The sequence below is a fragment of the Sinocyclocheilus anshuiensis genome, unplaced genomic scaffold (assembly GCF_001515605.1).
Source record: "Sinocyclocheilus anshuiensis isolate Anshui unplaced genomic scaffold, SAMN03320099.WGS_v1.1 scaffold210, whole genome shotgun sequence".
Lineage (NCBI taxonomy): Eukaryota > Metazoa > Chordata > Actinopteri > Cypriniformes > Cyprinidae > Sinocyclocheilus > Sinocyclocheilus anshuiensis.
The window spans coordinates 225,153-239,928 of NW_015547666.1; the positions used below are offsets into that span (position 1 = coordinate 225,153).

General features: G+C 36.2%; 1 protein-coding gene across 1 annotated transcript in view; it reads right to left on the minus strand.

Moving 5' to 3' along the window:
- LOC107702559 (mitogen-activated protein kinase kinase kinase 1-like) overlaps positions 1-7,055 on the minus strand; it is a 37,787-nt gene extending 30,732 nt beyond the window's left edge. Inside the window, exons 1-4 of the mRNA XM_016504916.1 lie at positions 6,944-7,055; positions 3,867-4,017; positions 2,528-2,719; positions 2,027-2,221 (exon numbers count right to left, since the gene is read on the minus strand). Coding sequence (XP_016360402.1) covers positions 2,027-2,221; positions 2,528-2,719; positions 3,867-4,017; positions 6,944-7,014 — 609 coding nt within the window. The 5' untranslated portion in view covers positions 7,015-7,055. The remainder of the gene's footprint in view (positions 1-2,026; positions 2,222-2,527; positions 2,720-3,866; positions 4,018-6,943) is intronic.
- Positions 7,056-14,776: the final 7,721 nt, after the last annotated feature.

Genomic DNA, 14,776 nt, shown 5'->3' on the forward strand with positions numbered 1-14,776 from the left:
CAGAGGTTTAGTATAAGCTGTAGACCCCGTTCTAAAACGGCGCTGATGGTTTCACTCAGGTGGTTAACTGACTCTTTTCATAGCTTCATTCTCTGGTTTTCCTGATGGCTTCATCCATCAAGCCTCATTTGCCCTCTCCCATGTATGAGTGATAGTTTGTTTGTTTGTTAGACTAGTTTGTGTTAGTGTTTAGTTATTAAAACTCTTGTGCACAAATTTCATGAGTTTCTGATTCTGCCTTGCAAATTAATGTCCCTTTACGATTTTGATCCTTACTACATGCTCTAATGCATTAATACGGTATGAAAGTATTTTCTGTGGCCACGGAAACATCCTTTCCTAGAGTTTATATGAATTTACACTGAATGTTTGCTGGACGAACAGATTGGTTGATGGCAATCAACCAATCTGTTCATAATTCTGCTACAGTTACTACTGGCAGCTGATATAAATAATTGTAATTAATCATAATTAACTCTATTTACATACATTTCCCGTTTGAGCTAATTTGCTACGGAGTAAGTATCCGAAAGTTTACAGACAATCAAAGTTAAGAATTTTTCTGTTTTTCCTCAGCATAATTGCAGTTCGATTATTACTGATGAGATCATAGACAGTGGCAGCTTTAATAGGCTGCATTCACACTAATGCACAGATCTATTTTGAATGACAAGCGCGTATGTGAATGATGTCAGTAGGCTATAATCGATTATGGTCCATTACTGCATCGTCCGCATCACATAACTGACTGTGTTTACATCCATTTCGTATCATAAAAGTATTCGGAGATGCAAGTGCATTTAACAGCAGCCGCAATCGTGCTTCAGGACAACAAACACAAAGCACACGTGAAAGTCTGTCATTGTGCGAGTTTCGTGCATCTAATACGTACTGCATTCCAAACAGCATAAATGAAAGCATATCTAAAGTAAAACACTGAAATAATGGCGGGTGGAAGCATAAGTCAAGCAATGCACACATGTTACACAGCACGCATATTCTGTGCCATGAAGCCGCTGCGATTGTTTCTAGCGCACACATGTGCCACTGCCACTATAAGCTTGTTTTTTCCAAAAATGTGCCCAGATCTCGAATTTAAAAAAAATAATTTTTAATACTGGCGTGACAAACGCGTATGACGTCAGTAGGCTATAATCAATTACGGTCTTTTACTGCATCGATGCAGAATCGTCCATGTCCGCATCGCGATGCATCGAGTCTTAACTTTTAGAAAGAATATCTCTTTGGGTTTGAGACTTTAATCTTTAAGACTTATGTACTACATATGTACGAACAGCTTGTAACACTCCAAAGACAAAGATGAAATCGCGTCATATGACCCCTTTAAGACCTTTTTAAAAAGTACATTTAAAGAATAAATTGAATGGAACACAATGTCAATATGGTCTCTAAATGTAAAAGTGTTGTATAAGCAATGCTTCAAAGTTTGAAAAAACTATTTCCAATAGATCTCCTTCACTTTTTAATTAATTTTACCAATAAATTAAATAAACAAATAAAGCCTTGTTTTGCAGTGCAAATGATTCTTAAATCAAGATACATTTACTTGAGAAGCAAAATGACGTAATAAATGTTGTTTTCTAAGAAATTTAAGCATGTGGCACTTACTTTTGTTTAGTTTCTAAGAAAACAAGACTTCATATCTTAATTTTGCTTCTCAAGTATATGCATCTTGATTTAATGTTTGTTGTTTAGGTATTTAATGTTTAGGTATTTGAAAAATTGAAAAACAAACAAAAAAAATACTAAGGAAGATAATCATATTTATGAATTTAAGACTTTCTGCTCTGATTTCAGATCTTTTTAGGCATTAATTGGTGAAAGGGCAAATTAAGACATTTCTAAGACCCGCAGAAACCCTGTAGTTAATTGGCCGCTGTCCCAGGCAACCGATTTCCCAGCTGTTTTAGTTTCATGCCTAGTTATGTATGAGTGTCTTCTCACATAATAAAGTAATTTCAGCTTTATTTGCCAAATGTCATGTCAGAGGCCTGTATTAGCGTACCTGTGGACCAATGAACACCCGGAATTTGTTGTCAGGACTGTCTCCGCCAATCAAGAATGAGTTAGGTCCTATCTGCTGCAGCAGGTAGAGGCGGGCTCTCATGACCTTGTTGACCCTGCGGTTGGTCTCCTCTGGACTATATGGGGAAAAGCCATCAGGCGAGGGAGCTCTCCGAGGGGGCGTCACCCTCCCGCTCTGTAACCACACATTCAGACAAACACATCAGCTCCATAGCAAAACAGATTTTGAGACTTTTAAGACACCTAAATGCTAACTTGGAAAAATTGAACTTGAAACTTGAACTGAATCAAGCTGGTTGAGTCAATTGTCTTTTGTAGAGATGCATTATGATGCTATTGTCTTGATGACTTTTTTTTTTTTGGCTGAACCAGACCAGTGGAATCCCTGTCACACGATATTTTCAAAGCATGCATTCATACCAAAAAATCAATTCAAATTCAAACTAGATTAAATTTGAATTCAAAACATCTCAAAACTCACCGGCACCGGAGAGGCTCTCCGTCTGCGCAGACCAGGAGAATCAGGCTTCCCAGCGGTCTTAGTGGAGGATGAGGAGGAGGAGGAAGGTCCAGGTGAAGGGCTGCGATGACCTCTGCTTTGAGAGGAAGATGAGCTGTGATTGTCGCTTCCCGCCTCAGTGCCGTCTGCTCTCAGAGGAATGGGCTTCACTACCTGAGATACAATGACACAAGAAAACACTGATAAAAATACCATAAAAATAAAAGCCAAACCATTTCCATCCTGTTTCCTGTGCCTTCATTTGCCTTTTTATTTTGTCTTGTAGTTATGTGTCATAACGGGCAATATTTGGACACTGATCCATAACTGCTCTGTTAACAGACAGATGCCAGCTTAAAAGCCTTCTTGTTAATGTTTTGCATTACTATAAATTATTATTTCCAATAAGGAAACATTACAGTCTTAACTGCATTGACACTGCAGTGGAGCATTAAGGCAGACAGAGTGAAAGTCCATCAACAGGGTCGATTGTTCTGGCGGTTATGTAAGGAAGGCACGCTGAACTCAGGAGGAGCCGTTCCACTTCAGAACTTCTCACTTCCCGTTTCTTTGTCCAAACATTTTCCTACTATTTTTGGTAACAGGGCTTGTGATTAAATGGTTTAACCATTAACAGTTGTTAACAATAGTTAACTAGTTAATTAATCCAGTGATTTAATTGTTAACTGTAGTACTGTAGAAAATCAGTAATGCCATTTGAATAAAATGGAAGAGAATCATGACTGTTCCGATTTGAAAAAAATGTGGGGAAAAAAACTAACCTGACACCACAGTTACAATTAGGCTGGTAATTGAAGCCATTTAATTAGCTTAAAAAAAATAAAATAAAAAAAAACACTAATTATAAAATGTACTTAAAAAAAAAAAAAAATTTCAAATGGTATCCCTCAAATTGAGTCCTGTTTATAGGCCATGTATGTGAGGCCAGAACTATTTTTTTTTTTAAACTAGCTTTATAATTAGCATTAGCTAAACACAAACTAACAAATATAACAATGTAATAAAAATATTGTTCATTGTTAATGTTAGTTTATACAATACAATTTTAATTGCTTGTTCATGCTAACAGACGTACACGGACTCAACTTTCAATTGAAAAACAATTAGAAAATTAAGATTAAAAAATACTGCAGAGGTACTGTTCCAAGTTAAATGTGGTTAACTAACGTTAACAAATGAAAGCTTATTATATACTCTTACTATTATAACTTTAGTAACTGTTTGACACACAGTTACAGAAAAACATAACCTAGTGATGAACAGAAAATGAACTGAGTCATGATGATTAACTGTCCCGTACCATCGGGCCTCTCCTGCTGCGCCTCTCCAGCCACTCGCTCTTCCAGGTGGGCATACAGGTGGCCTTTAGCTTCTCTCGGATCAAGCGCTCTTCTGGCCGGTCCTCCATCTTCTGCAGCCCACGCAGAGTCTCCTTGCTCTCCATGTCTCGACTGCAAAGAGAAGAAAGTTAATAAGCATGTGTGTGTGTGTGTGAGAACTTACTTTAGCCATATTTACAGATATTTTCCTACAATCAGCACAGATGTGTACTAGTGGGCGACTGATTTTGACTGATTTTTTGATGGCTAATCAGGTTTAACCAATGGCCAATATAAAGCCAATATCAAACTAGTTATCTTGGAGATACATATGCAAAAAAAAAAAAAAACATGCAATAACGAGGCGGCGGAAAAATAACATTGCTTGCCTCACTTTTATATTCTGGTTTTTGAACCTTTGATTTTATTTTAAAAAAGACGACACCAAAAAAAATTAATAAATAAAAAAGAGCACAGGATTCAGGAGCATTTCTGCTGGAGTTGATAAACATTCTCTCTGGTTTTAAAGCAATCTGGTACGGTTCGCAAGTGTGCGTGAGCTTGGCAGCATTCACGTCACCCAAACAAATTAAACTCTGACGTCAAACAAACCCGGCGTGCACCAAACGTGCTTGTGTCAAAGCACTCTTAATATTTTTTACTACCAAAAAAAAAAAGTTTAAAGCATGACAGAAAATGAATTCAACACTAACAAACAGTGTACTCAATCAGGTAAGCCCGTGTGCACTGGGAATCATTATTTACTATAAATTGAAAGGCAAACATATGTAATTAATTCAACATTTCTAATTCAAATTACTTTAATGATTTCTAATACTTGAGACTAGGGATGCCAACGATTAATCGATGATCGATTAATTGTCGATAAGAGATGCTGTGAGTGACGGTGACGGTATATAAATGCATCATCATTCATTCATAATGTACAAATTAAGTTTTTAATGTGACTAAAGTACATTAAAATAGAAACAACACAAAGTTCTTCAACATGGAAAGCAATAGAAATATAGTAACTAAGTCATTTCCCCAGATAATTCTTTCATATCGGGCTCTGCGCTTTGCAGGGCTGCGGGACACAGGACAGATAGGCTATTCATATGTTTCATTAATTTTGTTCCTTAAATAACCCATGATTTAACAAAAATGAGGGAACAAATTATTACATCCAACGAATTCTTAATTCACGGCCATGCAATCTTTCATTTCCCTTAGATGCGAAAACAGTGATAAAAAGTGAATGACAATAAAACAAACCTGCGAAATTAGAGGGTTAGACGGTGAGGATTTAGGAAAAGAAACAATGCCTAAATATTATTGAATTTGTGGAAATTCATGACCAACCGGCAAACCAGACCAAAGCCGCGTGAATGTAGGCTAAATGGGCTCGAACGGCATCCCAAAGCATGGTCGCGATGTAAGATTTTCCAGCTAACCAAATATTCCTCTAATAAACAAAGCTTTTATACCACACTTGTCATAATCAGAGCTTATAATTTGTAAATAAATAATTACTGGATTCAAAACAGCAATTAAAAGGCGCTGTGACCGACACTGACTATACGTTTTCCCGGAGAAACAGAAGTGTGGCGCGGCGCTCCATAAACAAGTTCACGGAAAGAAAAGGATGACAACGCGCATTCTGTTTGTTTGCTTTATTTTGCAAAAGCAGAAACCTTCTGTTTTTATTGTGAGTGTGCAAAAATAAAAGTAAACACTTTTGCGGATTACATCTTACTACAAAAATGGAGTTTTTTATGTTTCAGCTGTTTGATCGCGCCTTGCGCGCACACACCCCACATATTCTAGCAATTCAAACTTACATCGCAGTCTGTTCATTATCAAAATAAAATACAGTCACTGGTCCGCTTTGTATGCCAAATAAGCTCCAAATACATCTAGCCAAACCCGCGCTCGCTCCGTCTGTATGCACGCATGCACGGTCACGATCTAATGCACCGTAAATGCCGGATTTTTCAAAACAAATAGGCCTGCCGGAACGCAAGAATTTAAAATCTGACATTTTCCTGAACAGGATCCAGCAGGATCAAATTAAGTACTGGTCATAATACTCACATAATAATGTTTGATGTGAGAAACGACGATCGATCATGGAAATGATCGAAAATTAACATCCCTACTTTAGACATTATTAGTTTACTGTCTTTGTTCGACAATTAAGTTGTTTAGAACAGGGTCCTGCGTCTTGGCACTGTTAAAGGGGTCATATGATGCTTTTTTAAAGATCATTATTTTGTGTATTTGGTGTAACAGAATATGTTGACTTCCCACATAGTGACCTAGATATGTGGGGGCGTGTTAGAACGAGCCGTTTTTAGGGGGCGTGGCAGAGTCTTAACTTTGATAAAGAATATCTCTTTGGTTTTGAGACTTTAGTCTTTGCAACTTCAGGGATCTTATCTATTCACGAACAGCTTGTAACACTCCAAAGAGAAAGGAAAACTTGAAATCGCATCATATGACCCCTTTAACATAAAAGTCCCAAACATAACACTTAGCTGATGCCGAGAATTAAAAATGCCAATTTTCAGCCGTTGAACATTGTGCAGATTCTGTGTAAAACAAGCAATCAAAATTGAATGTGATGAAATAAAAGACTGGTTAAAATGAAATTAAGACAAGCCAACAGCACTATCCTCAGCAGTGAACTTATTCATTTAGCAGCCACTTTCATCCAAACGAGGAACAACACAAGCAATCTATCAAAATGCAGTGATAAATGCACAGAGGTCTCATCCATGAATAAATGAATCTTAGGAGACTGAATTATTCTGTCACTATTTTTCTGTAGTAAACGGAGGAAACGCTGCACAGTAAGAACTGCGTTATCTTTCTGAAAGGACTTACCCATCATGTACCAATTCACATAAGATCACAATCACAACTGAGGGTCTCGTTAAGCATCATTAAAGTGAATGGTGGAAAAGCCCCTGAACCACCCAACAGAGACAGAGATAGAGAGAGACAGAACAAAAACAGGACTGAGAAAGACAGGCAGTGAGAGAGAGAGTCTAAGCACCCATTTGGCGCTGTGTATCCACATGTGGCGGCAGGATGAGGAGCGAGAGGTGGGCCGCTGTTGGTCTCCATCTTTACCCAGCAGCAGGATCACTGGTGTCCCGTCGGCTCTTTCAGCTTCCTCAATGAGCAGCAGTGAGCGCTGCATAACAATAACAACCCTAGGACAGGAAAGCCAGACTTCCTGTGCTCCCCCAGTCAAACCAAATGAGGAAGTGCAGTGACGTCTCAGCAACTGCAAAAACAGCAACTATTTTACAGAACCGTTATCTGCTGACCAACCGACTGTTAATACTTCACCAAAAACTGTGGGGCTAATCCAATGAACTGACATTAACTAAAACAATGTTCAAGCATGATACTAAAATTACAAACGAAAAAAAAAAATAACAGTAACATTACCATGTTTTCTACACAGTTTGACGGTAATTGACGGTAAGGCTAGCTGCAAAATAGTGGTTATAGTTTGTGTCAATCATGAAATTACAGTAAGCTCCAGGAAAACAAGAGAGATGACACCACCTGCTTTTGTGTTTACTGGACTGGGCAGCAGGTCTTGTAGGAAGAGGGACAGGCTGTTTTAAGTTGACATGCTGTATTAAAAATACAGCCAACCGTGGTTTCAAAACGGAAGGTCAAGCCAACGATAATAGCGGTGTGTTAAAGATAATTATGGTACTTTGCAGGAAGAGGGTAGAGATGCCCTTGTGAGTGTTTTTATTTCCATTGAGTTGGTCAGAGTTCACACAATGACAAAAAAAAACATGCTGCCTTATGTTTTGAGGGTTTACAGGACCTAGGGCTGGACAATAATTCAATATCAATATGTATCGCGATATAATTTTTTCCAATAACGGTGATATGATTTTTAAACACATTTCCGATATTTCGATATACATTACCAGTGTTTCCCATACATTATTTTATTTGTAGTGTTTGACTTCGTTGAATACTGACTGTCTTCAGAAAAGTTTCGATGGCATTTTCATTTTTATCTGATAAAGTAGCGTTCATGAGCGGAGCTGCTTTGTTTACAGCCGGGTAAACTGTTAGTTTTATCACTCTATAAGCGCCTCCTGCTGGCAGAGAATGAATTTGCATTTTAAATAAGCCTGTCTCCAGCAACATATCCAGTTTTTGTTGTTGTTCAATTTTTTTTGTTTTCAGAGCACTTTTCATACCCTTTTTTTCTGGCTGAAGCACATTTGTTTCAATCTATAAGAATAATCAGCCTACACTACCAGTCAAAAGTTTTTGAACAGTAAGATTTTTAATGTTTTTTTTTTTAAGAATTCTCTTCTGCTCACCAAGCCTGCATTTATTTGATCCAAAGTACAGCAAAAACAGTAAAATTTTGAAATATTTTTATTATTTAAAATGGCTTTCTATTTGAATAGATTTTAAATTGTAATTTATTCCTGTGATCATAGCTAAATTTTCAGCATCATTAGTCCAGTCTTCAGTGTCACATGATCTTCAGAAATCATTCTAATATGCTGATTTGCTGATTATCAATATGTAAAACAGTTGAGTACTTTTTTTTTCAGGATTATTTGATGAATAGAAAGATCCAAAGATCAGCATTTATCTGAAATAAAAAGCTTTTGTAACATACACTATTCCATTCAAAAGCTTGGAGTCAGTATAATTTTTATTATTTTCTTGGGGAAAGAAATGATAGAAATTAATACTTTTATTAAGCAAGGATTATTAAGGATTATTAAGATAGCTAATTCTGCTTTTCCATCAGTGCCACCTGCTGTCAGCGAGTGGATTTACACAGACTTATATTTACATTCAGTCTGTGTGCAGTTTCTGTCTGGCCAAAAACGGACCGAATTTGTATGCCCTGCTGTAAATTTTGACCGGTTGATGAAAAACAATCTTATGTGGATTCTACACATTTAAACAATTCAGATAAATTATCTAGAATGATTTATGGAGCAGATAAAATACATATAATCATTTATTAATCAATTATCATTTTGACTTGTATCTTTTCTTTATTTAAAGGCTGAAATGTGAGGTTTACCTTTTTATTAAACTTTTTCAAAGCTTTATTTGAACATTTACATTAGATATTTCAACATGCTATTAAACTGTTGTCAATCAAGTTGTCATTTAAAATCCGAACATCATTGGTAATGTTATTGTTTTAGTGATTATGCAAACAAAAAAGTCATTTTATTTGTTGTTTGTTGATTTTTAAATATAAAACTTGAAGCGATTTATGTGTCGGTACTTTTTTAACATTTCCAGCACATTTTAACAATACTGTGATAATACTGATAACCGTGATAATTTGTGTCACTATAATCGTGATAAGAAATTTTCATACCGTTACATCCCTAACACACATACATCTGTACATGTATTTAACAAATTAACCAAGTCTGTGAACTGATTAAATTTAAGTAATCACACTGTGAATAAACCACACTTGATATTAAAATTAATAGTGTTAAATATAGCGATTAAACAGCCAAATAAATGTACAATTAACAAAGGCAGTATTTTTAAAACAAGGCCAGTGTCATCAACACTAATACATTTATTAAATAGATGTTTTTCTAAGCATAAAAAAGTGTAACTTTTAAATAAATGTCATAAACACAAAATAATAAATACCTACATGTCACATTTAGTTTTGTCTTTACTTGGCATGTTTAAATTATATTATTAGCAAATATTAAATCACAAAAATGCATACCTTATTTTTCCCATCCCTAAAAATTACAGATAAAATTAAACAATACAGTGGATTAAAAAAAAGTTTGGAGATTGACGCTTTGTTTTTTTTAATATAATAACATTATTAGTATTATTATTATTAATGATTACTTAAGGTTTTTTCTTCTCACTTTGCAAATGTTTGACTATTTGATGCTGCTGTTAAATACCTGAAAAAAGCTTAATTTGTCTCCTTGTTCTAATGGGTTTATTCGTACTATTCTTTGCAATGCTATATCTTTGTTTGCTATTGCTAATTTACTTTTAACTTGACCAGTTGGCTTGGATAAAAATCTTCACTTACTTGATAAAGACTTGATTACATGCCATTTTTGTAATTTCGTTTGATAATATTTTCATTAACTTTTAACATAAGCATGTGTGTTCATTAGCAGGTGGTAACAGCACTGGTATTATCAATAGTAAGGAATTGATCTCGTTGTGCAAGAACACTTTGATAAACGTTACATTATCAAACTGCAGGCGGTATCAGGTTTTCCAGTGTACAGACGAATTTAGAGGTCGACCGATGTATAGTTTTGCTGATTAATCGGCACCGATAGTTGATTGCTGGAACTATCGGTTATCGGCAAAAATTCATGCCGATAACCTGTCATTATACAGTGCGAGAGCAGCCTCTAGTGGTTGAAATCACTGACAGCATGTGCTATTTGTTTAGAGCGGGAAACTTCAGACGCGGATTTAAATGCAGCCGACAGAAAATCCTGCCATTCACAGAGTTTTCAATTAAATTACATTTTATTAGTCCCGAATCGTTGTTAATGTACATAATGAATTGTGTATTGTGCATTTTCAGCTAAATGTTTGTTTTTCTGTGGCTCTAATAAAGTGTGCATGCTTCATTTATAGAGCTATAATATAGATCTCGCTTTCTCTTTTCCGTTTGCTCCGTTTTTTTAAACACCGAACTTCAAACTCATCTATGCCTCATTGTTCATTCTTGAAGTAAACTTGTGTCCGTTTGGTGATTAAATAAACTCTTTTAGACCGCTGCTCGAGTTGAACGCGACGCGTCCGGAGTGTGTGAGTTCTCCTAGACTCAGCGCTGCGCTTTTATTTTGATTAGATAATCATCAAGTGTTCAAGAATAGAAGCAGTTAAAGTGTGAGCGTATACATACAATATCCATATGTATATCATTTTAATGCTATGGCCTTTGTGTATATTTAAAGATGTGCATCTTTAAGCATGACTGTTGAAATGAAATGGTAACACTTTAAAATAAGAGTCCATTTGTAACATTAAGATTAATGAAAGCTGTGAAAGTATTGTTCCTTGTTAGAGTGTGTTAATTTCAACATTTACACTCTAAAAAATGCTGGGTTAAATATAACCCAGCGCTGGGTTAAAAAGGGACAAACCCAGCTATTGGGTTGTTTTGACCCAGCGGTTGGGTTGTTTTGACCCAAACGCTATTATTATTATTATTACTACTAGTATGGTTCAGAACTGTTTTTTTAATAAAGCACTATTTTAGTTTTTGTTCAGTATCCATTTTAAAAACTATCGGTTAATAAATCGGTATCGGCCAGTGTGGTCCAACCTAGCTATCGGTATCGGCAAAATCCACTATCGGTCGACCACTAGATTGTTTGCATTGACAAATACTCTCACACTCAGTGCTCAGGACGAGAACAGCACGGCTTTAACGCGAATCAAACGGCAACACTGTAAGTGTGCAAGTCAACAACAGAACAGCTCACTCCCACACTATGAGAAAGCAGCTCTCACGAGCCCGAGCCAGCCACAACGAAACCGGATAGCAGGAATTCACCATCTTTACTTTGAATGAGAAAGTCAGTGGTGGTCAACCCCTGCCTCTCGGATAACAGCTATCCCACAGTGCCATGGGGCAGGAACAAAGAGGCATTGTGGGCCACGCAGGTGGGATGTGGAAGAGCCAGTGGCTGGGAATCCATTTCAGCCCTGCACGTAAGCCTAGACTGCAGGCCTGTAGTTGTGCACACCCTTTCTCATGGGCCGCCGCGCTCTCAGCACTCGGGTTACTCTGAACACAATGAGCACATCTCTGCTGGAGGGGCTGGACACTCAGACGCTAAAGAAAGACTCCAAACATGCACTCAACTAACCAGCGCTCGGCACAGGAACTAAACCAGCTATCAGAAGCAAAGAACCAGGCACAAACTAACCTTTCCAGCAAACACACAAAGCACAAATAATTGGTAAACAATGAGAGCAGGAGTGTTGTGAAACGCTGAGAGCTGTGCTCATCACACAACATACAGAAAACCCTTCGTTCAGATTCCAGCTCTGCACAGTCTAGACCAGTGTTTCCCAACCTTTTTTTTAGTCACGGCACCCTTTGGAAATTTTAACAAACTTACACCACATGGTGTATTATATACCAACTAATAAATTACAGAACGTTTAGCAAACACTGAGGAATCAAATAAATAAATAAAAGAGAGCCTCCATAGCTTAAGGTAAACAGCAAAGATACGTTTTTCAAAAATGAAAACAAAAAGAAAAGTAAAACTAACGGTGACAGTGCTTGCATCGAATCGAATCGTGAGTTGAGTGAATCGTTACATCCCTAATAAACACTAAAACAATAACATTACCAATGATGTCTGACTGACAACAGTTTATCTAATAACATGTACAAAATGTTCAAATAAAGCTTTGAAAAAGTTTCATAAAATGGTAAAGCTCACATTTCAGTCTTTAAATAAAGAAAAGGTTTAAATCAAAATGATAATTGAGATAAATATGTATTTATCTGCTCCATAAATAATTCTAGATACCTTATTCGAATCGTTTTAATGTGTGGAATTCACATAAGCTTGTTTTTCCATCAACCAGTCAACATTTACAGCAGGGCATGCAAATTCGGTCCATTTTTGGCCAGACAAGAACTGCACACAGGCTGAATGTAAATGCAACTCTCTGTAAATCCACTCTCTGACACTAGGTGGCGCTTATGGAACAGTAGAATTAGAGCCGTTTCCCGTAACCTCTGTGGACAAAGCAGCATTGAGATTAAGAACACTACTTTATTAGGCATAACATGGAGGGAAGATAAAAACAAAATGCTATCGAATTTTTTCTGAAGACATTCTCATAATTAACTCATTCATAGTATATTCATTTGTATAATTCCATTAGCACGCCCAGCTTTTCCGCCATGTTTTCACACAAAACGAAACTACTCTGCGTGTTGTGCGCACGTGAAACTGATACTGAAAACTGTGCTTTATGTTGGACAGTAGTTATTTATCCTCAGTTATTTATCAACCGAATACGGTTTTAATGATAATTAAAATATGAAACGGTAATACTAACTGCCGGGAATTTTATCATGATTTATCGTCAAACTGGTAATCGTTCCATCCCTACTTGTGTTCTTGGGTTCTCGTACCTCATCGCCATCAACCGTTGAAGTTTAATTCCAATACTGAAGAACACAAGTACAGAGGATGCATGAAAGTGCAGGATGTGTCTGTCAGAAACTGTTAGAAATCCCAGAAGTCATCTTGGGTGATGCCTGTAAACTTTGACGTCCTTTTTAATACGTCTTTTTAAAAGTGATGTTAGGGCAGGGCATTATGACGGTATTTATCATTACCAGAGTATGTCAATCATTAGAGATTTTGCTATTTTGTTTATTTTGCAGTATGCAAATATATCCACATTGCACAGCACTATTTTAAAAGTTATATACAACTAAGAGTCATAAAAAAACATGCATGAATGAGGAAAATAATGAGTGGAATGCGCTAGATGTTAGCCTACATTGTAAGTTAAATATTCTGGATGTGTGTGATGTGTAATAAAGTTGTTAAGTGCAATAAGCAGTGAAAAAGAACTCAATGCAGTGCTCACATGCTGACTGACATACACTTGAAGTGTACAGACAAAGTGTCACTGTCAGACAGCATGAGAATGCGAATTCAGATCTCTTTCACGTCTTATTACGCTTGAATGGTCAGATACACACAATTATTTAAAAATGCCCTGTCATGTGTAGTATTCAAGTATTCACAGTCAGTTATGTGTTAAATAAACGTAAACAGTTAGGTGTAAACAGGATGGGTTTCAGTATTTTGGATCAGTGCAGTCGGTCTTAAAGGGACAGCAGCCTAATAAACTTGCTGCTGTCTGTGTCATTAATGTTAATCAAATAACAAAAGACAGAGAAAAATCACTTTTGGATCTTTAATAAGAATCCATTCATTTTTGATTCATACAGTGAATACTATGCAGTTAGTAATACACCTGATTATTTAATTCCTGTAGTATTTCTTATGTTAAATAAACCTACTATAGCTTATTTAATAAAAAGTTTATTTAATTTGTATTTTTGTTCTATTGTGTTTGTAACTTGCTTCTTTGTTCTTATTTTTAATATAGGAAGAGACGCAACAATAACAATCTACCGGAGACCGCAACATCAATAGACGGCAGTGTTGACAAGCGCTTGTGCGAGAGGGTTATGAGATCCACAACTCTAGTTTAAACGAGTTTCAAGACAGTGTTATTGGTAATAACTTCTGGTGAGAAATAGCGCAGACACTGAACGAAGATGATTATTAGATGGAGTACAGTTTGAAAGGTTGCGCGTTCGGCTGTACGCACACGCTGAGCAACTTCAGACAGCGTGCCAGTAGCTCTTCAACCGACAAAAACACACAATTATGCCAAAACCATAAAATACAATTTATAGTTTGTGAAGATTGTTTTAAGTTCACTTAAATGAAATGTTATATTTTCAGAGCCTACTAAATGTTAAAAATAATGTCTTTCAATTATACTTTAATGTTGAATGGCTATAATTAATGGATAAAATTGAGGTGAAAATACATTTAATAGAGACATAAGTAGCAGTATTGGTATAAAAAATACTGGCCTTTGTTAATAATAGGTTACTTAGTAAAGAGATGCCATTAAACATATTTAAAATATACCACCTTTAGTTTCTACATTAATTTGGAGGTTCAATGTGAAATTATGACAACATATTAATATGCAATTAATCATGATTAATTACAGAAAAAAAAAAACATTTAAACGACTGACAGACAGCACTAGTTTTTTTATAGATGTTGGTGTTGGTCATATTAGT